The 23,715-nt window shown below is 37.7% G+C and overlaps 2 protein-coding genes and 1 pseudogene across 3 annotated transcripts; 2 read left to right on the top strand and 1 right to left on the bottom strand.

Moving 5' to 3' along the window:
* Window positions 1–9,656: 9,656 nt before the first annotated feature.
* On the bottom strand, window positions 9,657–11,127 carry LOC126786626 (patatin-like protein 1; annotated as a pseudogene).
* A 2,582-nt stretch (window positions 11,128–13,709) lies between these two features.
* Window positions 13,710–16,845, top strand: LOC126786625 (GTPase LSG1-2). The gene is made up of 5 exons (XM_050512502.1): window positions 13,710–13,992; window positions 14,063–14,333; window positions 14,436–14,492; window positions 15,281–15,360; window positions 15,497–16,845. Exons 1-5 carry the CDS (start codon window positions 13,766–13,768, stop codon window positions 16,605–16,607), a joined length of 1,746 nt encoding a protein of 581 aa, XP_050368459.1. The 5' UTR covers window positions 13,710–13,765; the 3' UTR covers window positions 16,608–16,845.
* Window positions 16,846–17,826: 981 nt separating this feature from the next.
* LOC126786506 (TATA box-binding protein-associated factor RNA polymerase I subunit B) lies at window positions 17,827–23,395 on the top strand. Of its 2 annotated transcripts, none has more exons than XM_050512348.1 (7): window positions 17,827–18,128; window positions 18,531–18,582; window positions 18,706–19,315; window positions 19,634–20,485; window positions 20,627–20,760; window positions 21,860–22,767; window positions 23,088–23,395. In XM_050512348.1, exons 3-6 carry the CDS (start codon window positions 18,745–18,747, stop codon window positions 22,484–22,486), a joined length of 2,184 nt encoding a protein of 727 aa, XP_050368305.1. In that variant the 5' UTR covers window positions 17,827–18,128; window positions 18,531–18,582; window positions 18,706–18,744; the 3' UTR covers window positions 22,487–22,767; window positions 23,088–23,395. The 2 variants fall into 2 exon arrangements, with proteins under 2 accessions (XP_050368305.1, XP_050368304.1); XM_050512347.1 differs by having other exon boundaries at window positions 17,827–18,129; window positions 18,520–18,582.
* The last annotated feature ends 320 nt before the right edge of the window (window positions 23,396–23,715 follow it).

Genomic DNA, 23,715 nt, shown 5'->3' with positions numbered 1-23,715 from the left:
CAATCAGCCCCGAATTAGGTGGAAAGCAACCAGCACATCATCCGGAAAAAACCCTATGTGGATGATCTTACATCAGTGGATTTCATTGGCCACCATGAAAAAGGGATACATCATGCGCTAGATCTAGGGCTGAGTCATCACTTCAAAGATGGGGGTTGATTACGCCAGAGAAGATCAAGGTGTTGCCAGAGACTTTTGAAATCAATATGATCATGGTAAATAAGGCAAAAAATGTCCCCCAACTAAGTAAGAGTCTAAAACCCTAACAATGAATCGAGTCTCAGGCAAAACTCTCGAAATTTCGATATCTCTCAAGTCATAGTAGTGATCATCTATGCTGAAATCTTTGATCGTAACATTTTTGCCGGTACAGAGGTTTCAAACCCAAAAACCCTTATCGTAATGGCCTTTTGCGAACTGCTTAAGGTTGTCGTATTTCTCTATGACATCGTTTTTTAAACCCCAAAAACGATAGTCTTTTGCAGAAGAAACAAAACCCAGATTTTACTGGAATGAGAAGAAAATTGATTAAACTATGAGTTTAGGGATACCTGAGAAGTAAAGGGAGCTTCCTTACTTAGTGTTTGCCCTAAGGTTTTGATGAGAAATGATTCGCAGGACTAAGAGTATGTTTTATTATCAATTTAAAATAAAAGAAAAGACAGTAGTTTTAAGTGGTCCAAAGTTTAAGAAGAGAGATGAAATGAAAGATAAGAGAATACAATGACTCGACTTGGTTTCTCTTGTCATTGTGCTTGGTTGGGAAAATGGTTTATGGTGTTTCTAGAAGTAACTGAAAAAAAGAGAAGTGAACTAAGATAATTGAAAGAGGAATTTCATTTTTGATTGAAGGGTATCTTCATAGGCTAGTTCGTAAACTTTAGACAGATCTCACATATGGTGAGTGTTGTTAAAAAAGCTATCCATCATGATGCCTTCAATGCGGCAGTCTTCCAAGTCTATACAAGGTTTACAATCCCTAATTAAACCCAGTTTGCAAGCTCTAAGACATATGTTTTTTATTTGATAATCATTATTAGACTCTATTTTATGCCACAGTTTGGTGACCCTCTAGCGTTGATATACATTGTGCAGCGATTATTAGATCTGACCTTTTTAATGCTACCCAAGTAACAATATGACCAAATCGGGGTTCGAGTTTATTCTTGTATAGTCACGAGTGAAGCATATCGAGCTTCAAGTGGTTGTGGTCCAAATTTTGGAGACAAATTTTGATAATAAGACATGAAAAATTAATCAATAAATTTTCGAGAGACTTCGTGAAGTGCTTATTTAAGACTTGAAATTTTATTTGTCCATATTTCATATTGCAGCTAATTGATTTGGTGAAACGAAACTTGTAGTTGCTTGGTTACAATTACTTTTGGTGAAGATTGACAGTTGCTTTATACTTTGCATATATGTTTTATTCATTTTTTTTCTTATCAATATTTGGTTGCCATTGATTTCAATATGCAGGTTTTGAATTGGCCACCTCATTTTTATTGATTTAATTCGCAATTTGATGCAATCGAGGTTGAGAACTTCAGTTCTAACCGTATGAAAGTGGTTTACAAAGAAATATCACTTATAAGTTATATGTATTACCTAAAACAAAATTAGTGCAACAATAGCATCGTGTAATATATAGATACTCATACATTCTTATATGTGGTTTTGGGTTTTCAAAATTAAACTCATTTGAAATCATTTTACCATATCATACATTTAAGAAATTCAAAAAATTGGACAAATCTAGGCATCCAAGAATTGGAGAATAAAAAGTGAGATTTATTACTATTTATGAATACAACTATTCATAATTAAATAAATATAGGAGAAGCATTTTATTATATTGATGAGGATTGGGTGCCTTATAGGGTTTGGGTTTATGAGTTTTGATAGTATGTAACATGAAATCATCACTTTTTTTCTTGAAACTTTCAAATAGTACATAGGACAAAAAAATCGATGTCAAATGAAAATTAGAAATTCTAATATTCTATACACCTTTTGTCTTCTTCATTGTCTTCTTCTTCTATCTGTCTTCTGATATTACCCTGTAAAATCTTTTCAAAATTTTTCGGCCCTTGCTAAACTGTCTGTTCAAATATAGGATTCAAGCTTTTCATCCACATCAGTTTTTTCTAGTACTGAAAGTTTGTGAACTGTTGAAATTTTATGAACAACTTCGTCATTCAACCATAATCCTAAAAAAAATTCTATTTGATCCACCACGTTACTCGGTAACTTATAATATTTCATTTTACAAGTTTTTAACTTGGGATCATAAACTTGTTGATATACAAACGCCAGATTTTCCATTTGAAAATATCGTAGAATATTCATCATCTCAGTCTTATATTTTGGCTTTCTAATTCCAGTTGTAAGTTTAAGGTTCGTCGTGCATGTAATAACAGTCTTAATGCGTTGTTATCTTTGTGTAAGCCTTTAAATGCTTATTCCTTTCATATTTGGGAAGTAATTGCAGCCTATCATGATTGTCATTTCTAAAAGCTTATGTTGGGAAAAATCTTTATAGGTTGTTCACTTTTTTTAAATGCTCAAATGAGTAATAGTCGCATGTACTTTTTCAGCATTCATGTTGTAGATGATTTTTCACATCCACATGTAATAAGATCTGAATCAGGAGTGATAACAACATCTATTAATTTGCCGCTTGCTAAGTGTGTCAATTGCGCATTAGCCTCCTCATAAGGAGCCATGTAAAATTCTACTCCCTTCTTCTTCAACTACTTAACAAGTAATGATACATGTGTATCTTATTCTATGTATGAGCTTAGTTAGATTTCTTTCTTTAAAATCATCACTTAAGCTCTCTTAGTTTTTTTTTCTTGGAATTTGAAAATGTGTATGTTTTTGACATAGAAAATGTTCATTTAAAACTAAGAAGTATATGTTGCACCTAAATGTGTGAAACGCGAAAACCTCATTCATCTTCAAATGCAGAAAATCCAATCGGGTATGCTAAAACAAATCATCGAATGAACCCTTAAACTTCATTGAAAGCCAGTCAACTATCGTTCTACTTCAAATCCAACAAGTACTTATTCATACACTTAATTTCAAGGACTAAAATATCGGCGATTATGGAAACTTCAACGGTCTGAACAAAATTTCAAAATTAATATTACAAATAAAAACATAGTACAAACATTAACGATCCAACGAATCTAATAAGTATGTTATAATAATTTGTTGTGAGAATAGCTAAATCTTTGTAAAATTTTCAAAATTTAAGGGTTATTTATATGAACTTTTGGTATATAATCAAGAACAGGACATTATATTGTATGTTAGTTATTCACTAGAAGTAGATTATCCTCGTTTTCAGAATACATTAATAAAGATCTCATTAGTCGACACAATCAAAAGGTAGCGCATATGATTAAGTGATTAGTATTGTGCACGAACCATCCAAGTTTTGAACATCAATTTAATAGCATCAATTTGGAATTTTTGATTGAATTTTAGTTAAACTAAGGTGCATCACGTGGACATGTGGCCTACAATCTGGGTGACCCTGAGTCAAAATATAGGCGAGAGTTTGTGGAATTTCGGGAAATATCTAACATTTAAAAATTTATGATCAATTAACCCTTAATTCTATACTTGTTATTCCCTCTTGCATATAACCTTTTATTGATGAGACATGTTACTATGGCTCTTTCATGCAATGTAACCTTTTATCCTGATTTATGTATTTTTCAAGAGACATTCTGACAAAGTGGATTCTTGGTTATGATGTTAGAAGGGGGAAATTGTATTACTTGGATTTGATGAGCAGTGGATAACAACAATTAAGATCGTTAAGTCAAGCAAACAACACCAGTAGTCTGAATAAAGCCAAAGAGGCAGTGTGGGTACGGCATCGCCGCTTAGGTCATTTATCTTTTGGATATTTTAAAAAGTTACAGCGAGAGTTATTTTCAATTGTTGAAGAGTTTGATTTTAAGTGTGACATTTGTGAACTGGCCAAGATCCATCGTCTTACCTATTCTCCAAGTTTGAATAAATGTTCAAATCCTTTTATGAAAATACATTCTGATGTTTAGAGTCTTGCTAAATTATGTACACGTTCTGGCTTTCATTACTTTGTGGGTTTCATTGATGAATGTACCAGGTTGACTTGGGGTATCCTTGATGAAACATAGGAATGAAGTGTACTCTATGTTTATTGAATTCCATAAGATGGTGGCAACTCAATATCAACAACTAATCCGGATACTTTAATCTGATGATGGTGGAGAATATGTGAATTGTAAAATGTCTACATTCACCAATCTTCATGGAATTCGACACCAAACTTCAATTGCGTATACTCCTCAACAAAATTGATTGGCTGAAATGAAGAATAGACATTTGTTAGAAATCGTTCGTGCCTCTTTCTTTGGTATGAATGTGGATCAAAAGTTATGGGGCGAAGCTGTGTGCTCTGCTGCATACTTGATTAATCGCACACCTTCCCGTGTGATTGAGTTCCAGAGCCCATATAAGAAGTTACATCTGTTGCTCAATGTACCATCTTTACCTAATCTGGAGCTTAGAGTTTTTGGACGTATGGTGTATGTGCATATAAACAAACAACTAAGGACCAAGCTTGACTCGTGTACTGTGAAGTGTGTGTTTGTAGGGTATGCTGAATTTCAGAAAGGGTAATGTTGCTATAACCAAGTTCTTAATAAGATGCATGTTTCCTTGGATGTCTCGTTCCGTGAGTCTGAACCTTATTACTCAGGGGGAGTTTCAAAGTCTTTCCCTTCAAGGGGGAAAGCAGCTTGTAGGAAATCCTATGAATATGGATGAATTTGAAAAGTTGGAAAACATAGAAAGTCGGTTTGGAGCTGGAAATCGAGTAGAAGAAACAGCTATAATTAAGCAGAAGAAACTACATGTAAACTAGTGGACTTGTTAGCTAGACAAGTCGTCTTGTTAGCTACAATGTAACTTTCAAGTGATGACTCAGGCGACTCGTTAGTTCCTCCCATAACAGAGACAAACGAATAGGGTTGACCCATCATCTTCTGAATAGAATGTGAACTTCTTCAAATTAAAGAAATTATGTCGGAAGACCCCCTTCTACTCATCAACTGAAGAACTCATCCAAAATGTCCTTCCGAAGGTACATAATGATAACATTTAATTGGGTAGTGTGGAAACTTTTGTACCTAGGAGATCTCAACGAGCAACAAAAGGGGTTCTAAAGAAACAGTATGAACCTAGCATAGAAACCAAAGCTAAAAATCATATTGCTAGCTTTATATCTCATCATAGGTTGTCTAGATCACATGCACTTGTTTTTCACAAATTATCTACAATATCTACTCCTAGTAATGTACAGGATGCTCTGGCAGATCCAAAGTGGAAGCAAGCTATGAATAAAGAATTGGAAGCCTTGCAAAAGAATGAAACAAAGTTCATTTAATTGGGATTGTAAACCCAATCCCGAATTAGAAAAGTTCAATCCGGAATTAAGGTGTACTGAAAAGATGCTAACCATCCTCAATCCCTTCTAACCCAACTCAAGCAAAGCCTCTCTTTTTCGAGATTTCAGGGAAAATAAAAATAACCTCATAAAATCATTTGAGGCACATAAGAATTCCAATACAAGAAGAGATCGACGAGACCATGAATCTGATTCTCCTCTGCTTCTTGTCGGGAGGAAAAGAAGAGAGTTCTTCCCCTTTTGTAACAACCAAACTTCGTACACGATCTCGACAAAGATCAGTATCTTTCCCTACTATTACTAGTTTGCTACTATTATACAACATAGGGGAGAGAGAGTGGGAGAGAGAGAATCAGAGGCATCCCCTCTATCCCTTTTTTTTCCTTTCTTTTTTTGTGTGAGAAAACTCTCTTGTTCACCCCCTCCCCCTTCTGTCGGTTCCCCCCTTTGATCTCATCTCCCCACAAGCCGTATCCCCTATTTTCTTTCAATTATTTACATATTAACATGTTACGTATATTATTCCTTTTATTATGAGAATATGTATAATGATATGTCGATATGCATTGTACTTGGCATACGTTGTACCATTCTTTTCCTGCCCATATAGGAATTTAACAAATATACCATTCTTACAGGGGTTCGACAGTAAATAGACAATAGTTATGAAAAATTATTGATATTAATATCAGGTTATCACAATAAAACTCTCTTGTTCACTCCCTCCCCCTTCTGTCGGTTCCCCTCTTTTGATCTCATCTCCCCCCCCCCCCCAAGCCTTATCCCCTATTTTCTTTCAATTATTTACATATTAACATGTTACATATATTATTTATTTTTATTATGAGAATATGTATAATGATATGTCGATATGCATCGTACTTGGCATACGTTGTACCATTCTTTTCCTGCCCATATAGGAATTTAACGAATATACTGTTCTTACAGGGGTTAGACACTAAATAGACAATAGTTACAAAAAATTATTGATATTAATATCAGTTTATCACATAGATGTTGTTCTTATGCCTCCTGGTAAGAAGACATTCGGATGTCGTCGGGTGTTTGTAGTGAAGTTGAAAGCTGATGAGAGCGTTGACAAATATAAAGCTCGCCTAGTGGCTAAAGGATATACTCAACAATATGGTGTTGACTATCAGGAGACATTTGCTCTGGTAGCCAAAATCAACATTGTAAGGATCCTTATTGCATTAGCTGCTCATTATGATTGGCCACTTCACCAGTTTGATTTGAAGAATGCTTTCCTGAATGGAACTCTGGAAGAAGTGTACATGGACACCCCACCTGGTATTAGTTGTAGACCATGTGACATTGGAAAAGTGTGCCGACTTAAGAAGTCTTTGTATGGATTGAAACAATCACCTAGAACTTGATTTGGGAGGTTCTCCAAAGTCATGAAGACGTTCGGATATCGACAAAGCAACTATGATCATACCTTGTTCATTAAACGCAAGGATGATAAGATTACTGTGTTGATTGTTTATGTAGATGACATGGTTGCTACAGGTGATGATCCAGTTGAGATGACAAGTCTACAAACGCATTTGTCCTAAGAATTTGAGATGAAAGATGTGGGTCAATTGAAGTATTTTTTTATGGATTGAAGTTGTGCGGTCCGAGCTTGGGATTACTTTGTCACAACGGAAGTATGTACTTGATCTTCTTACTAAAACATGAATGATGGATTGCAAACCGGTTGACACCCCAATTGAGATGAACCATAAGTGGGCATTATATCCTGATCAACTTCCAACAGACAAGAGCAGGTATCAACGGTTAATAGGAAGATTGATTTACTTGTCACATACTAGACATGATCTTGCATATGTTGTAAGTGTTGTTAGCCAGTTTATGCATAATCCAAGTGAGGAGCATATAGATGTTGTATTACGTATTCTCAGATATTTGAAGTCTGCACCTGGTAGAGGTCTACTATTTACAAAAGATGGCAAATCGAAGTGATATAGGATGAATCCTTAGTTTTATAATTTGTAGTTATGGGGTATACAGATGTAGATTGGGTTGGGGATAAGATTGATTACAGGTCAACTTCTAGATACTTCACTTTTATCGGAGGTAGTCTCATCACCTGGCGTAGTAAGAAGCAGAAGGTGGTTGCACGCTCTAGTGTGAAGTAGAATATCGTGGTATGGCTCATGTGGTGTGCAAACTACTGTGGATTCGAAATGTATTAAAGGAGTTGAGTGTCAAGCTTAAAAAACCAATGGATTTGCATTGTCATAATATTGTAGCAATTGAGATTGCTCATAATCCAGTTCAACATGATAGAACTATACATATGGAGGTTGATTGTCATTTTATTAAGGAAAATCTAACGATATTAACGTGGTATAATGAAGATATATCCCCACATGGTAAAAACGAAAAAAATCACCAACATTTTGGCGAAATTTTCGATATTACATACTGTGTCACGCCTTGGTCCTGGAGTTGGTAGCTTTTACCGCACCAGATGTCGGTCCCAACGCTTGAGTTGAATGTTACAGAGTGGAATGTAAATAAAAAAAATAAAAGCCAACAACACTGATCGTAAACAAGAATTTGAACCTCAAAACTCAACCGAAATTGCACTTAAAACAGTGGCACTTGCTGCCATCCAAACACCACCACAAATAATCCCATTCACCTTAAATCTCTTACTCTCACTGCCTCACACACCTAACTTGCAGATCCGTTGAAGGGAAGGAGCTATATACTTGCAATGCCCATCAAATTGGCTGGAAGACTACCGAAAATGCAGCTACAGACTCTTCCTCGATGCAAACAGCTGCTACCTTGAGATATAGCTCTTTTTGACTTCCCCACTCAAAGAGTGAAGGTGGTCGATTGATGTGGCCATGTGCCCTAAACTCCCAAGAATGCTCGCAACTCCGACGCTTACTGTTGCAGCAACTTGTGAGCTTTGCTGCTCTTCGCTCGATTATCAACGTAGCTCAAGCTTGGTACCAATAAAAAGATAAGAGAGAGACGAAACTAATGGGACAAACCACACTCGATTTGATGGCCGGGCGAAGGAGAACGGAGGAGAGAAAATTTGATGCAGTTTTGGGGAAGATGATGAACAGTACCACGAAAAAAAAAGTTTGATGCAATTTATGCATGCCACGTGTCTACGACTTTCGTGAAGAAAGTTTTCGGAAATAAGCCACGAGTCAATGGCTATGTTTGGTGCAGCTGGGCTTTTAATAAAGCTGGCTTATGCTGATTTTTTAGGAATAAGTGGCTGATAAGTAAAGTAGCTGATTGTTTGGTAAACCTACTTATATAAGTGGTTGTTAGTAGCAGAAGCTGTGACAGAGCGTTTGGTAAACTCAAACTGATTTATGCTTTTAATTTGTTAAATGACTAATTTAGACATGTAAGATAATTTTGGTTTAAAACAATGCTTGAAAATATGTCATTAATTGGATAGTTTTAAAATTATCTTAAATAAATATATTTTTATATTAATAACTTTGTTTTGATTAGGATCATGTAAATACATAAATATTCATACACGCGCATCCATCACTACTAGGATTTTTGCTTCAGTTTATAGTTCAAAAGAGATATAAATCAAGTATCATAATAAGAATGTAATATTCCAACAAAAGATATTCTCATTTATTGTAAAAAGAGTATAAACTAGTGTTAACGTTGTGATTACCGGATGGGCAGCTGATCGCACAGTTAGCTATTAGTGAGTGTTAGTTTGACACGAGAAGTATAGTGGTTCACCTCCCTCTCTTGGGGTAGGTTACGTCCACTTGAATCCACTAGTATAGGCAAATAGCCTTAAGGTATACATGACGTGATCCCATTCTAAGTGGGATGAGAGGTCCCTTTTATAGGTGAGGGAACCCCTCTCATTTACATATTCTTCAATGTGGGACAAGTGCCCCTCTAGGCTTACTATGGAGCCATCTTGATGAGGTCGGAAATGTGACTTCTCGGTGGTGTCTTGGTGAGTTCCGACTATCATTGGAAAGCTTGTATGACGAGGTACGCTATGAATATCACGGTTGAGCCACATAGTGACTTGTAGATCCTCCTAGAGAGTGATGCTTATACTCGGTGGCATGCCATACTAGCTCTGTGCCAGTAGGGGTGCCAACAACTAGAAAAAATAGGGAAAATGGACATATGACCTGGACTTCTCCACATACAGTAACAAAAGGAATCATTGATAGGATTGAAGTCTCCTAAATAAACCATATCAAGACATGAATGGTCCGTATATATACAAAAAAGAAAGAAGAAAAAAGGCAGCTTGTTATATGATAAAAGTACTTGTTAAATGACTAAATGAGTTTCCAGCCCTTGCCTCCTTGGGAAACTGCTAATGGACCTAGCATAAACAATGTGTTAATTAGTTAAATACTAAAGAGAAAGTAGAGAAGTAAGTATAAAATTATATCAATCAGATAAGAAAATGCACAGACACATACATATAATTATTTATGGTGCAATGTGGAATTGAACATGTGAACGCGAACAAACACTATATCTGCAAACTAATTTGGTAATATAACTAAAAAATCGTCTTTAAAAAAACATAAAAGCTAACAAATTGTAGCAAGCTATCATAATATAAAATAACATACTGGCAATTAAAGTTACACTTGCAAGGATTATCTCTCTTACAGGTTTGTTAGCTGCCACACCACCATCAACAAGATGGAATTCCCTCTCATTCCCACCTGAGTCTCTTGTTTTGAAGTGATGAGCTGGAAGATAAGTTGGAGCAGACAAAGTATTGATGCAAACATCTAATAACAATGCATCCTCAGAAGCATCAATCTCTGCCTACGGGTCAATTATCGATCATTTAACAACAACAGTTTAAGAATTACGTAGGATCATATGCTAGCTGTACATAAACTGTCTCAACAAAATTAAGCACTGGATACGTATCTCAAAGGTTGAGAAGACATGGGGTTGAAGTAGCTTGATGTCAAAAGTAGGTATAACTATTTGTGTAACAGTTTCATGCAGCCTTCGAGCTCCAAGTATCTGACGAAACATCTTTCTTAGGTACTTGCCATCATATTTTGGTCCAATCAAGGCACACACCCTCATAATTCTCCGACTGAGTACATGCACAAAAGATTTCAGCAAAAGAAAAACTAAACTCATGCAAGTTAATGGAAAATAATAAGCAGATTATTATCGAGCTAGTATGGTTAATTAACCTGGCTTGAGGAAACATTCTGGGGCAATGCTCAAGATAAAATGGAACTATATCTTCGCCTCAAAAAGAGGTCTCTTCTTCTCATTAGGTGTTGTCAACATGGTTGTTATTAGTCCTCATGTGCTTGTTCCTGCAATCACATCAAAAGTAGTCTGCAATTCTCGCTTCTTCTCCATCTAGTTCCTAAATAAAAGAAACCATAAGTGCAACTCCACTACATGTTAGTATGCATGCAATATCACTCAGAGCAAGATTATATCGATCTATTTGCATACTTGTAATTTGGATTCAAGGAAACTCAAAAGGGTTCCATGAATGATGCCTCTAATCTCACCCCCATTAATGCTTAGAACAGTAATTCTATCACCATAGCTAGATGGGTTAATTTCTTCACGGAGAGAATGTTCCTTGCCCATGTATAACTAGCTAGTTTCAGACTTTAAACTACCTGCATGCGTACCTCGAATGAATTGATACAAGACCAAGAATCCAAGAGTATAACTAGCCAGTTTCAAACTTTAAACTATCTAGCTACACCAATCCATCAGAATATGCGATCATGCCACCCCAAAGCAATCTAACCAAAACAAACATTCTCTAGTTACGCAGGGACAAAATTGAGCTTCTACATAGTATTATTGAACAGAACTCATCCAATTCACCCAGGTACAAACTAATTATAAAAATGAACATAAGAGATTGACATATTTTCAAAAGAATTTAACCAGAATCTATACATACCTCATTTCTATTGCAGCATAAATATGCAGCCAGCCCCTCCAACAACACCAATACCACCAAAACCAATGACTCCCCTACGATGCAACATAATGTGTGAGCCTAGACGCCATGTTAGCAACCTGTGACTGCATCTGCATGGCCCTGACCTTGGCCGTCGTCGCGCGATCTCACTCGACAGCAACCTGACAGTCCTCAAGTACTAATCAAACGGCACAGCCCCATCCTGCACGGCCTTATTTAACGAATACACAACATCCTCTATTGCCAAATCCACCTCGCCACCGCCGCCCTTGCCCTTCCCTTCGTTCTCTCTCAGCCACCCCTCTAGAACATCAGAATTCATCAACACCATCTGCAGCTGTTACTCCAAACTCTCCTTCTCGTCCAGCATCTCCTTCAATCCACTCCTTAACTGCTCTGACCGCTACCGCAACGCCACCTGCGCGTTGAACAGCCCATCCATCTCTACCTTCCTCGCCTTCCTCAGCTCGGCCATGTCCCCGTGCACCATCTCCACGATCTTATTAATCACATTCCTCTTGTACACCTCCGTCGGGTCCTCCGTCACCTGCGAGAACGATCCTCCTCCTCCTCCGCCGCTGTCGTACGGCGACGGCAGGTACGGCCTCGTAGGCGGGATCACCGGGTGAGTGTACGAATAAGATGAATTCGACAGACTCAACGAGAGACTAGGGCTAGGGTTTAGGGCGGGGCCGCTGGGAGGAGTAGAGCGGCGGATCCTGAGCGAAGCAGTCGCTGAGGGGCGAGCGAGGTCGACGAGATTAGAGCCATGGAAGATCCAGTTCTAGAGGTAAGGGACGGTGACGAGGTCAGAGGGGTTGACATAGGAGTGGTTGGATTGTGTAAAATCTTTAACAGCATGAGGGTACCACTGGAATTTTGAAACTTTCAATTAATTATCACTATAGTGATCTCCGCGCGTCTCGCGGCTTCTGGCTTCTAAAAGTTGCCCTCCCCTACTTCTGCTTATAGAGCTTAAAAGCTCTAGCTTCCGGAAGCTGAGAGTGAGAAGTTGATTTATTAAACACTTCTATGGACTTTGCTTATAATTACTAGAGGCAAAAAGCTTTAAAACACAGCCAATAATCAACTCTTAAGCCTTTAAAAATTTAATCATTTTTCAAGCTTTTCGTTCTTGAAATCGATTCGACCTCAACCAAAGACTAAATTAAAGGTGTAGAGTCAGGATTTATACAAATCACCATTGTATTAATTTTCGAATTTCCTAAAAATAGAAATCGAAAATTCAAGTTATTACAAAATGACAAAACCACACAACACACACTACCATTTGACACTTGTCCTATGACTAGTGTCTAATGATGACGTTAGCAGCCCACATGTCACCACATGGTCCAATTCGAGCTTGGCATCACTCTCATATTTAATTTTGACCATATTTTCCTAAAATTGTTAAAAAATAGTTTAGGAGTCCGAAAAATTAACTGAAAAATACCCCGAACTCGTGGTAATGACTACTTTTTATTTTTACAAAGGAAAATAGAATTTAACCAACTTAAAAATTCAGGATGTTACACAGACCTTGCTTATTTTATTATTTTGTACTATTTTTGTAATTTTATCATCAAAAGAACCAAATATTTTTTTTTCATATTTAGTTTATTTGGTACTTATTTGTAGTAAAATGTCGTAAATATAATCAATTGAGTAATTTGCTAATCCAATATATATATTTTCCCCGCAACCGATATTATTTTGATAAAATTTAAACCATTGCCTTGCGCTACTATCTTCTTTCTCGATTGAGAATTAAATTTTGGCTCTTTAAAGATATTGAAGCTCATAAAATATTAGTGATCATGCTATTATTGAAATTTTGTCGCGTGCTATGGATTTGGTGAATTCCACTCTCTCTTTGTCTTTTATAAATATTTTTGGAAAATGTGTTAGCGGTAAAGAAAACCCAATAGTTCTTTTATTTTAGTTGCATAACTTGTCCAAGTTGATCCTACACACATGTCGCCTCTTAATAAATTGTAGGTCGAAATAAACTCGTCATAATATTTGAGTTTTTAATCTATAAAAAGGTATAAATAAATGAACATCATAACGCTCTTAGATGTGTTTAATTTAATTTGCTCTTCATGTTATAAGTCGCCTCTTGATGGAGGTCGAAACTCGAAATGCACCCGTTATAAATTTGTACTATATGAGTTGTTTAATTTTTTAAAAATAAAATGGTATATAGGGCAAACGCACATTTTAAGTTCCTAACCCTTTTGGTCGTGTTCAATTTGTACACCCAAAGCGACCGTCGTCCTCGAGCCGCTTCAAAACCACAGAGAGACAGAGAGCAAGCGAAAATGCCGCCGAAGAACGAGAAGACGAAGCTGGGGAGAGCCCTGGTGCGGCAGCACAACCAGCTGATTCAGCAGACCAAAGAGAAAGGCATCATGTACAGAAAAATGCACAAGAAGGTTCTAGAGTCCGTCACCGAGGTCAGCGACATCGACGCCGTCATCGAACAAGCCGACGAGGCCGACCGCCTCTTCTCCCTCAACAACCCTAACCCCAACCTCCTCATCGACCTGTGAGTCCTTCTCTCTTTTCATCTCCCTTTTCGATTCCGATTGAAGTTGTCACTGAATTGATTTTTGAAGGGACGGGAGTGAGATAACGCCGGAGAAGCGGAGGGAGCTGCAGAGGAAGGAGGAGTCGCTTCACGCCGGTAGTCTACAGGTGCCGCGTAGGCCGCCGTGGACGCCGGAAATGTCGGTGGAGGAGCTCGATGATAATGAAAGGCAGGCCTTCTTGGTGTGGCGGAGAAGCCTGGCGAGGCTTGAGGAGAATGACAAGCTTGTTCTTACTCCTTTTGAGAAGAACTTGGATATCTGGAGGCAGCTGTGGCGTGTCGTCGAGCGCAGCGATTTGGTAACATTGGAACAAGCCTTGTTTATCTGTTGTCTCGGTCGAAATTTTTGTGTGTGGTATTTTAAGTCATTGCTGGTAACATTGGTAGTGTTGTGTTTTCAGCTTGTGATGGTTGTCGATGCCCGAGATCCTCTGTTCTATCGCTGTCCTGATCTTGAGGTAATGTAGACTGCCAAATGCTATTAGGTTGTCGTGCTTCGTAATATTGATCATGTATCAGTATGGTCTGGAGATATTTGCTACTAATTGATATATACATTTTGTTAGTAGCTGAAACTAGTTAAGTCGTATTTTCACTCATGAATAATGAACATACTAGTTTGAAGCATTGACTTGTATGCAGTAGTGCGATGCAAGCATCTGGATGGAGAACTCAGCATAAATGAATAAAATCAATGTTAGAGGCTTAGTTAGTGATTTTTTGAGGCAGATAAGGATATTGGCCATCGGGTTCATATTATCTCTTCGAACTGCTTATGTGCAACTACATATATTGTTCTTTGGATTATTGTATCTTTTTGACAGATTATTAGAATTTGTTAATTGTCAAGGAGATGAACTTGTGTTTTTCCACAAATTTTCTCTCTAAAGTGAATAGAATTTTTAATGTTAGTCTCACCTCAATTTGGTACTCTGTTCTTTCCTACTCTCTTTTTTTGGGAAACTGTTCTTTCCTACTCTCTTGTTTTGGGAAACTGTTCTTTCCTACTCGTTAAGGTCTCTATGGAAAATAACAATATGAAGTTGGTTTCCTGGTATTCAAAAAGCAAGGTTTATGACTTTATGGCACAGTCCACTCCAGGAATTGTTTAAGTGATTAACAGCCATAGTCATGGGAAACTTGATGATATTTTAATATGAAGAAATGTTCAAAATGATCAGATGTGTCATGACTCTTCAGAAACTCGGATATGTACATATATGATGTTGGTTCTTCTCAAATGCAGGTATATGCGCGAGAGGTCGACAAACACAAAAGGACAATGCTTCTTGTTAATAAAGCAGATCTGTTACCTGTATCTGTTAGGTTGGTAATTTCATATACATGAATTTGTGATTTTGCAGAGGTTTCTTTTATTTTCTATTTCAAGAACTTTAATCTTGAGCAACCAATCTATTTGTCAATTACCTACCCTCCTAAATTCTTTTACTGCATTCTTCAGAGAGAAGTGGGCACAATATTTCCGTTCCCAAGAGATTCTTTTTGTCTTTTGGTCGGCTAAAGCTGCTTCCGCAGCCATGGAAGGGAAACAACTCAGCTCCTTGTGGAGCACAGAAAATTGTCAGCAGAGTTCAGAGGACCCTGATACAAAAGTATATGGGAGAGATGAGCTTCTGGCTCGTTTACAGTCTGAGGCAGAAGAGATAGTCAAACTCAGAAGGAACTCGGGATCTAGTAGCATAGGCTCATCCAACATCAGGTCGCAAATTGGAAGTATGTCACCTTCCACTAGTGTTGTTGTGGGTTTTGTTGGTTATCCAAATGTTGGTAAAAGCTCAACAATTAATGCATTGGTCGGCCAGAAGAAGACAGGTGTTACCTCCACTCCAGGGAAGACAAAGCACTTCCAAACATTGATTATATCTGATGAGTTGACGCTTTGCGATTGCCCTGGATTAGTGTTTCCATCCTTTTCAAGCTCAAGACATGAGATGATTGCTTGTGGTGTATTGCCAATTGATCGAATGACTGAAAGGAGGGAGGCTGTGCAGGTTGTGGCTGATCGAGTTCCAAGACATGTTATTGAAAAAGTGTACAATATTGATCTACCAAAACCCAAATCCTATGAATTGCAATCGCGGCCACCTCTGGCAGCTGAGCTTATGAGAGCCTACTGTGCCTCTCGTGGGTATGTTGCCTCAAGTGGGCTGCCTGATGAAACTAGAGCTGCCCGTCAATTGTTGAGGGACTACATTGATGGGAAGCTGCCCCATTATGAATTGCCCCCTGGAATGAAGGATGCAAAAGATGATGTGGGACACATCTTGTCCGAACAGCATGAATCAGATTCATCTGATATGGAAACCCTTTCAGATTCGGATGGCGAAAATGTGCCAGAGATAGATCATGTCCTGGAAGACCTCAATTCATTTGACATAGCCAATGGGCTTTCTACCAACAAGAAAGCAGTCAAGAAGCCGAAGGCAGCTCATAAACAACACAAGAAGCCTCAGAGGAAAAAGGATCGCACATGGAGGGTAGGGAATGATGGTGGTGATGGAATGCCGGTAGCAAGAGTCCATCAGAAACCAGTGAACACAGGTCCTGATTAGGCCGGATACTTGATTGATAAAGCCTTTACCGTTGCTCATCTGGAGCTCCGCAGAATTAATTTAGTTGGTATAATTCTTGTGCTTGGGGGCCATAGTCTTTACATCTTTCTTTGCCAGCTAAACCACCTGAATCCAAAAACTGGAATAGGAAAGAAATCTGTTTATTTTGTTCATGCATTTGTAATTTGTTTATCTGAAGATAATTCAGGTTTAAGAAATGTATGGATTTTCTTGCTTACTGTTTTCTACAAGTTCGAATGATCGATGTAATGAAATAGATTCAGATGATAGGAGTTAAGTTAGATAGTCCTTACTTTTCGCAACCATTCGTACTGGTGCCATTACTCACGCAGTAGTAGCGGTAGCTTGTAGAAAAACTATTACATGGGAATGATTCTACCGTTTAAAAAGTTTTAAGTTCAAAGGATTTCCAAGATCGTACATGAAAAAAATAAGAGGAATGAAGCGATCAGGTGATGCATCTTCCACAACATTAGCTAGTAGCTACCACAATACTTATACGTAGTTACTAGTTACCACTTACCACCATACTTATGTAGTTAATGACTTCTAATATTTAGTTATATGCTGAGACATAAGGACCATGGTAGCATCAATCTCAACGTTTGAGTTCCAGTGTGAGTTAATGTGATTCTATTACTGACGACCGATACTCTACGAACACTTTCTCTACATAAACTGGACAACGTCTTATATGCTCAAAATATTGGTTTTTGACATGTTAGTAATATATGGACCATCAGTTGTAATTAAAAATAACAATCTAATGGTCTAAATTAATACTAACATGACTAAGTATCAAAATTTTAAGTATGAAAGAATTTTTGCAGAAAACTGCTCCTTAAATCAACTCCAACGGATAAATTATTTATGACGTGGAGTTGATTCTTCTCTCTCTCTCTCTCTCTCTCTCTCTCTCTCTCTCTCTCTCTCTCTCTCTCTCTCTCTCTCTCTCTCTCTCTCTCTCTCTCTCTCTCTCTCTCTCTCTCTCTCTCTCTCTCTCTCTCTCTCTCTCTCTCTCTTTTTTCGAGAATGATGTATTTGTCTGATCTCAGCAAGGTTTTAATGAGCCATATAAGGATTGTGAAATGTTAATTATGAGCCAAATATAGTAACAGTATGAATCTATCAAAAACTACCGCCGGTTAGAATTCAGCAATAATTTATAATGAAAAACCCTACAAGGTTTAACCGCTCAAGGGTTTTTGTACGAAACCAACTTGGTGCCCACAGTTGGATCAATGAAGAGCTTTGGGTTTTATCCCTGAGAGAAAAACCTCAGTGTTCGGATAAGAAGAAAACCGAGATGGTTGGGCGGATCTTCGAGCGTTCATCCTTGTTAGTAGTCACCGTGCTCCTCCTCATCTCCTCCGCAGCCCACTGCTTCTATCTTCCCGGCGTTGCTCCCTGCGATTGAAATTCTACTTTCTGTCAAAGTGAACGAATTGTCATCTACAAAGACACAACTCTCTTCCGTGCCCAGGTGCCTCAAAAACTTGAGTGAGTTTGTACTTGTTTTCATTGTTGATTTTTTTACTTGGGTAATCTCTGGAGTCTGACTTAAACTACTTGAGGTGTTAACTCATTGGTCATGTTGGATGTTTAATAGCATGTTGATTTCACTATTTTTGTGCTGTTCTGTCAAAATCTTTCAATCGAAGTCTTAGCGGATTGAAGGCCAAATGTGTTTTGACGTCTGTATCTCAAATGGTGTTGTTCTTGTGATGATGATATTATTTTTATACTATTTCATATGTTCTTGTTTATATCCTTTACTATTTCATGTTCTTGTGAAATTGCTGTTTTTAAGTTGCTTAGTTTAGTTTGTTATGCACACTATCTGTGCCTCTGTGGTGTATGCTGATTCTCTCAAGTTCTCTATTCTTATACGACGGACACAAGATCAGTGAAGGCCATTGCTCTCCTTTCGAACCTCCCAGGATTCCCCATAAGGGTATTGATTATTGAATCCTAATCCCTGTTTTCTTTATCAATTTATATTCCCTACTTCAAGGTAAGACTACCTTATTTTCTTTTATTGCTCTGACCTTTGCATCAACTCTTGTGCCATAATCAGCTAAACAGTCTCAACATCAAAAAATCGTATCCAACAGCAATGGGGAACCCAGATACATATTGTTGCCAGAATTGTGGCAATGTGGGGCTGGAAGATGGTGATGATGGCTTCTTCTATTGCACCCAATGCAACTCACAAGCCGAGGACTTCATGGACACTGGCGTGGCAGATGAGGACTTCCTTGACCAGACTGGTAACCCATTTGGAGGCCTCTACTCTGCTCGCCACACTCGTCGCATTAACAGCTATGTTGTCAAACCAGAGCCCCTGTCCCAACCAATTGATGATTTCACACCTTATTCTGAGCCATTTAGTCCAAGCCAAGCTAAAACAGAAGATCAGGATCCCACAGGGCTTAAGGAGTTTGCATTCAATGGGAAGGATATTGAGGAGGACTATTATGGATGGATTAGGCTTAGGTATGTGATGGGATTGCAACGGATGATTGAGCTTCAATGTGAGGCTTTGGTCACAGAGTTCAAGGTAACTCCCTTGATATGTGGTTTGGTTGGGACCGTTTGGCTCCGTTTCTTGGCTGGAACTCAGGTTCTCAATGATGATTGTGCTGATCAGACATCTTACTTAAATGAGTCTGAGATCCCCCAACAAGGTTCCCTTCTACAACTACGCCATTTTTGAAACTTGACTTAAGTTTTCTTGTATTGTAACTTGATTCTTGAAGCAATACTCTGTTCACTTGAAAACAAGAGCTTAGTTCTTATGCCCATTTATGAATTTTAGGATCACTTAATTCTGTTTGGCCAAAAAGAACAATCAGGTCATTCTCTTTTATTTTGAAGCCCTATGTCAGTGCTACTTTGATAAGAGTTCTGTTTTAGTTCATTGAATAAGCTTAAGACAATTTCAGATGTCAATTCCCTTGTATAGTTATTGTCATAGTTTTGTGATTATTGACTTCTGATTTCAGGAGAATCACTTGAAAGTTTGAAGACGCTTTCTAAAAGCCATGCACCACATCTTGCAAAGTATGACCCTCAAGCAGTGAAGGCATGGTTCAAGTCCTTGAAGAAGATTCTACCATTATCTTATACTTTAGCTATTTCTTTTCTGGCTTGTCATCTTGCTAGGGAAGCAGTCCTGCCAACCGACATGGTAAAATGGTCCCTAGAAGGAAAGCTCCCATATTTTGCTGCTTTTGTTGAAATTGAAAATGATCTGAAACAGTTTGGACAGCCTTCACGTGCCTGCCCAATAAGTTCAAGCTTGATGTTTAGGCCTTCTGAATCAATTCCAGTGCAGAAGCTGGAATCACTAGCAGCATCTGTTGCTGGGTCCATAGGCTTGGACTTACCTCCAGTCAATTTCTTTGCCATAGCTTCCCGCTTTCTAAATAAGTTAGCTCTTCCGGTTGAAAAGATTCTTCCTCATGCGTGCCACATATATGAGTGGTCAATGCCCCCAGAGTTATGGTTATCTACAAATGAGTTGAGGCTTCCTACCCGTGTTTGTGTCATGTCAATACTTATTGTAGCTGTGAGAATTCTTTATAATATTCATGGTTTTGGAGAATGGGAAAGAAGTTTGTCCAGTTGTCATGCTTCATCCTCCACATCTAATTGTAGTGGAGATGAGGAGCCCAGATCCAGCTTTGAAATGAAGGATGATGCTGATAAGGAGTCTGATGGTCTGCCTCACAGTAAAGATGATTCTGATACAAACTTCGATAAAAGCTTCTCGCATGCACATAACTCTAAGTTGGATGCCACAGAACTTTTGGCCAAACTTGAAGCAAGATATAATGAAATCGCTGATGACTATGGTAAATCTATTGGGGTGCTTTTATTATTAGAATTGATCATGCAATCTGTGGTGAAGTTTTAATGATATATACAGAAATAGTACATATACTTTCTATCTTCCCCTACTTAATCATGAATATCTAAAACACTTGTCTTCACAGAATATTGCAAGGACTTGCCAACATATCTCCAGTTTTGCAAGGATACAGTCTTTGCTAGATCAGAACCATTGCGCAAGGATCCCAAGGAAGAAAAGCTAATTGAAACTTTATGGAACATCTATCAAAGTGGAAAGGTAATGTGTAGCTTTCTTGGAGTTGTGATATTTTCTTATGAAAACATAGGCTCGTTTACATTTGATGAACTATTGACTGATTCAGCTGATAATAATCTTTATGAAGGGTTTTAATATACTGTACATTTTGTTAAAATTGCTTTATAAAAGCTTCATTGATATAGGTACCACATAGTTAGCATAGTAAAACAGAACGACGAGTTCTGTGTTCAGCACAATTAGTAGGGCTGGATATGCAAAGATCTGCAAACTGTTCCACTAGCTATGGTAGTATCTCCTATCTGGATGAAAAGTGGAATTTTTTTATTTCATTTGTAATATTGAAGGGAAACTGAAGATGGTGTGAGGAGGGTCAGATTTTCTGAACTATGAGAAAAGTGGAAAGTATAGTTCCCTAATGCTGTGTTTGGATGGAGTAATCTTACTTTGACGGAAACTTCATTTTCATGGGAATTCTATTTTTCAGTAATATAAATTCTAAGAATTGAGAATTCTTTTGTTTGGATACTATTCCCTACAATTTAGAAAATGGTTAGAATTGCATGGAAAATATTGGGAATTGAAGAATGACACCTCTTTTTCATGGAAAATAAACAGGAAAACATGCTCCAAATTCCATTTATCTTTTCCAATAGAATTTGTACTTTCCTTGAAATTTCACCCCAAACAGGATAAAGAATATCAAATTTCTAGAATTTAATTAAATTCATCCTTGTTTTCCTCTATCCAAACACAACATTAGTGAAAAGTGGAAAGTTTTTACTTCATTTGTAATATTGAAGGGAAACTGAAGACGGTGTGAGGAAGGTCAGATTTTCTGAACTATGAGAAAACTGGAAAGTATAGTCTCAAGTGGAAAGTTTTTATTTCATTTGTAATATTGAAGGGAAACTGAAGATGGTGTGAGGAGGGTCAGATTTCTGAACTATATGGACAGATACTAACGACATATGATATTAGGCATACTGTATGTAGGACCAATATCTAGCACATACAGGATATTAACAACATATGATATTGATTTACTGTATATATACTATATTTCAAGTGGTGGTACATCATATTAATACCATTTTATAACGTATTTTGTTGATTTCAGGATTCTGATGCGGCAGTGGAACAAGGATTGCACTGTGGTAGAACTGATGAACCCAAAAGACTGAAATATAATGAAGAATGCACCAGCGTTCCATCTTGTGAAGAAACTTTTCTCGCAGATGATCATCAGAGGAGCGAAAATGGTGATCATTTTTGTCATAGCTCAGAGGTGAATGACCAAGAGTCAGCTGAGACTTTCAAAGATGAAGCCATTGGTCAGATGAAATTAGACATGGAGGAGAAGAGGTTCTGTTATATTCCTCCAAGGGTGAACCCCAAAAGATTTGATTACCTTCACTACGTGAGGAAGCAGGATGACGGTGCCTACACTTATGCTGCACATGCTGACTACTACATACTACTTCGTGCTTGTGCGAGAGTTGCCCAAGTCGAAACTCGGTGTATGCACATTGGGGTGTTGAGCTTTGAGAGGAGACTGGCTTGGTTGGAAAAGAGAATCGACCACTGCTTGCACTTGACCCCTCCTATGATACCATGTGAGTATTGTACTGACAGGGTCCCCGAGAACAGTAATGATGCAGAAACTGCTGACATGGTTCCTGAGAGCATTACTGCTACAGAAACTGTTGTTGAGGAATCGATTGGACTTTCAAATTTGAATATATAACTATATTTTTTTTCCTTCTTTTTGCAAGGCTATCAGGTATATTTTGAACGTCAAGTCCCAAATGTAAGTGAGGCTTACGAAATGCAATATGGTTCAATGAGATGATGCTAATTTCACATTTATATTTATGCTGTCCTGTAAATACAAACGCATTTGATCTGATATCAGTGTAGTCTAGAAAATACGAACCAGTCGTGTAAGGACTGAGGACTGAGTCGTATTCAGCTGTGCACACCTTAATCTTGTTTGACATATAAGTACAGATGCCAAAACATACTCAGGTTTTCTTGTTATCCCCTATATGGCAATATATATATGCTTCAATTTTATTTTGCGAGTTTTTCATAAAATCTTGAACACCTTAGTTATTTCCAATGTTCTAAAAATCCCCGCCTAGGACCGTCTAGGCGGCGCCTAAGCGCCCGGAGATTCTTGGCCGCCTCGATTTTGGGCCGATTAATCCGATTAATCATCTGGGCGTTGGTTTTTAACTGTCCGCCCGATTAACGCCTAGCGTTTTTTAGAACCTTGGTTATTTCTACAATTACAGTCTAGAAGATAGGATGCCAGAGGACTAATGTGATTCTTGATTTCTTGATAGGTTGATTTAAGAATACAACGCTGCAGAGTAGAGGTAAACTGTGAGCAACACTATTACGACAGACATGATGAAACATAGAACCTGAAAGATGCGTAAGAGATGAATTTGATATGTCCTTGTGCACATGGGATGTATGTGGAAGTGGAACGACCAACTGTCATTGTTCTATGTGTACATAACAGTGTCAGCCTAGATAATGTTACTATTATGCACATTGTTTACTACGTAGATGGTTTCATCTATAATCATGTAGACAATTTTAGTGATCCGAACATTTATTTGGATCGATTTTATTTTTGTGATTCTCTTGTGAGTAGATTTGTGAAAAAAAAAAGTTGACGTTATTGGATGCAAGTCTAGCCGGTCGGTAACATTCTAGTGAATATACTAATCTTTTCTCAGTTGCTTGACAAGAGAATGTGATCATCTTTTTTTTTGGTCCAAGACAAGAGAATGTGATCAATTTCGCCATATCGGTTAAAAGAGATCTTTTCTGTTTTATGTTATACGCTCAAGTTTTTAATTGAAACTTGCATTTCATTACTATAAATTACTTATCGAACAATCAATTAAACTCAATTTATTAAAAGAAAAATAGAAATTGATCCCATATTTACACTCCAATTCT

Source organism: Argentina anserina, chromosome 3 (genome assembly GCF_933775445.1).
Source record: "Argentina anserina chromosome 3, drPotAnse1.1, whole genome shotgun sequence".
Taxonomy (NCBI): Eukaryota; Viridiplantae; Streptophyta; class Magnoliopsida; order Rosales; family Rosaceae; genus Argentina; species Argentina anserina.
The sequence above is the reverse complement of the archived record's forward strand: the minus strand, read 5'-3'. Positions and strand labels throughout refer to the sequence as shown.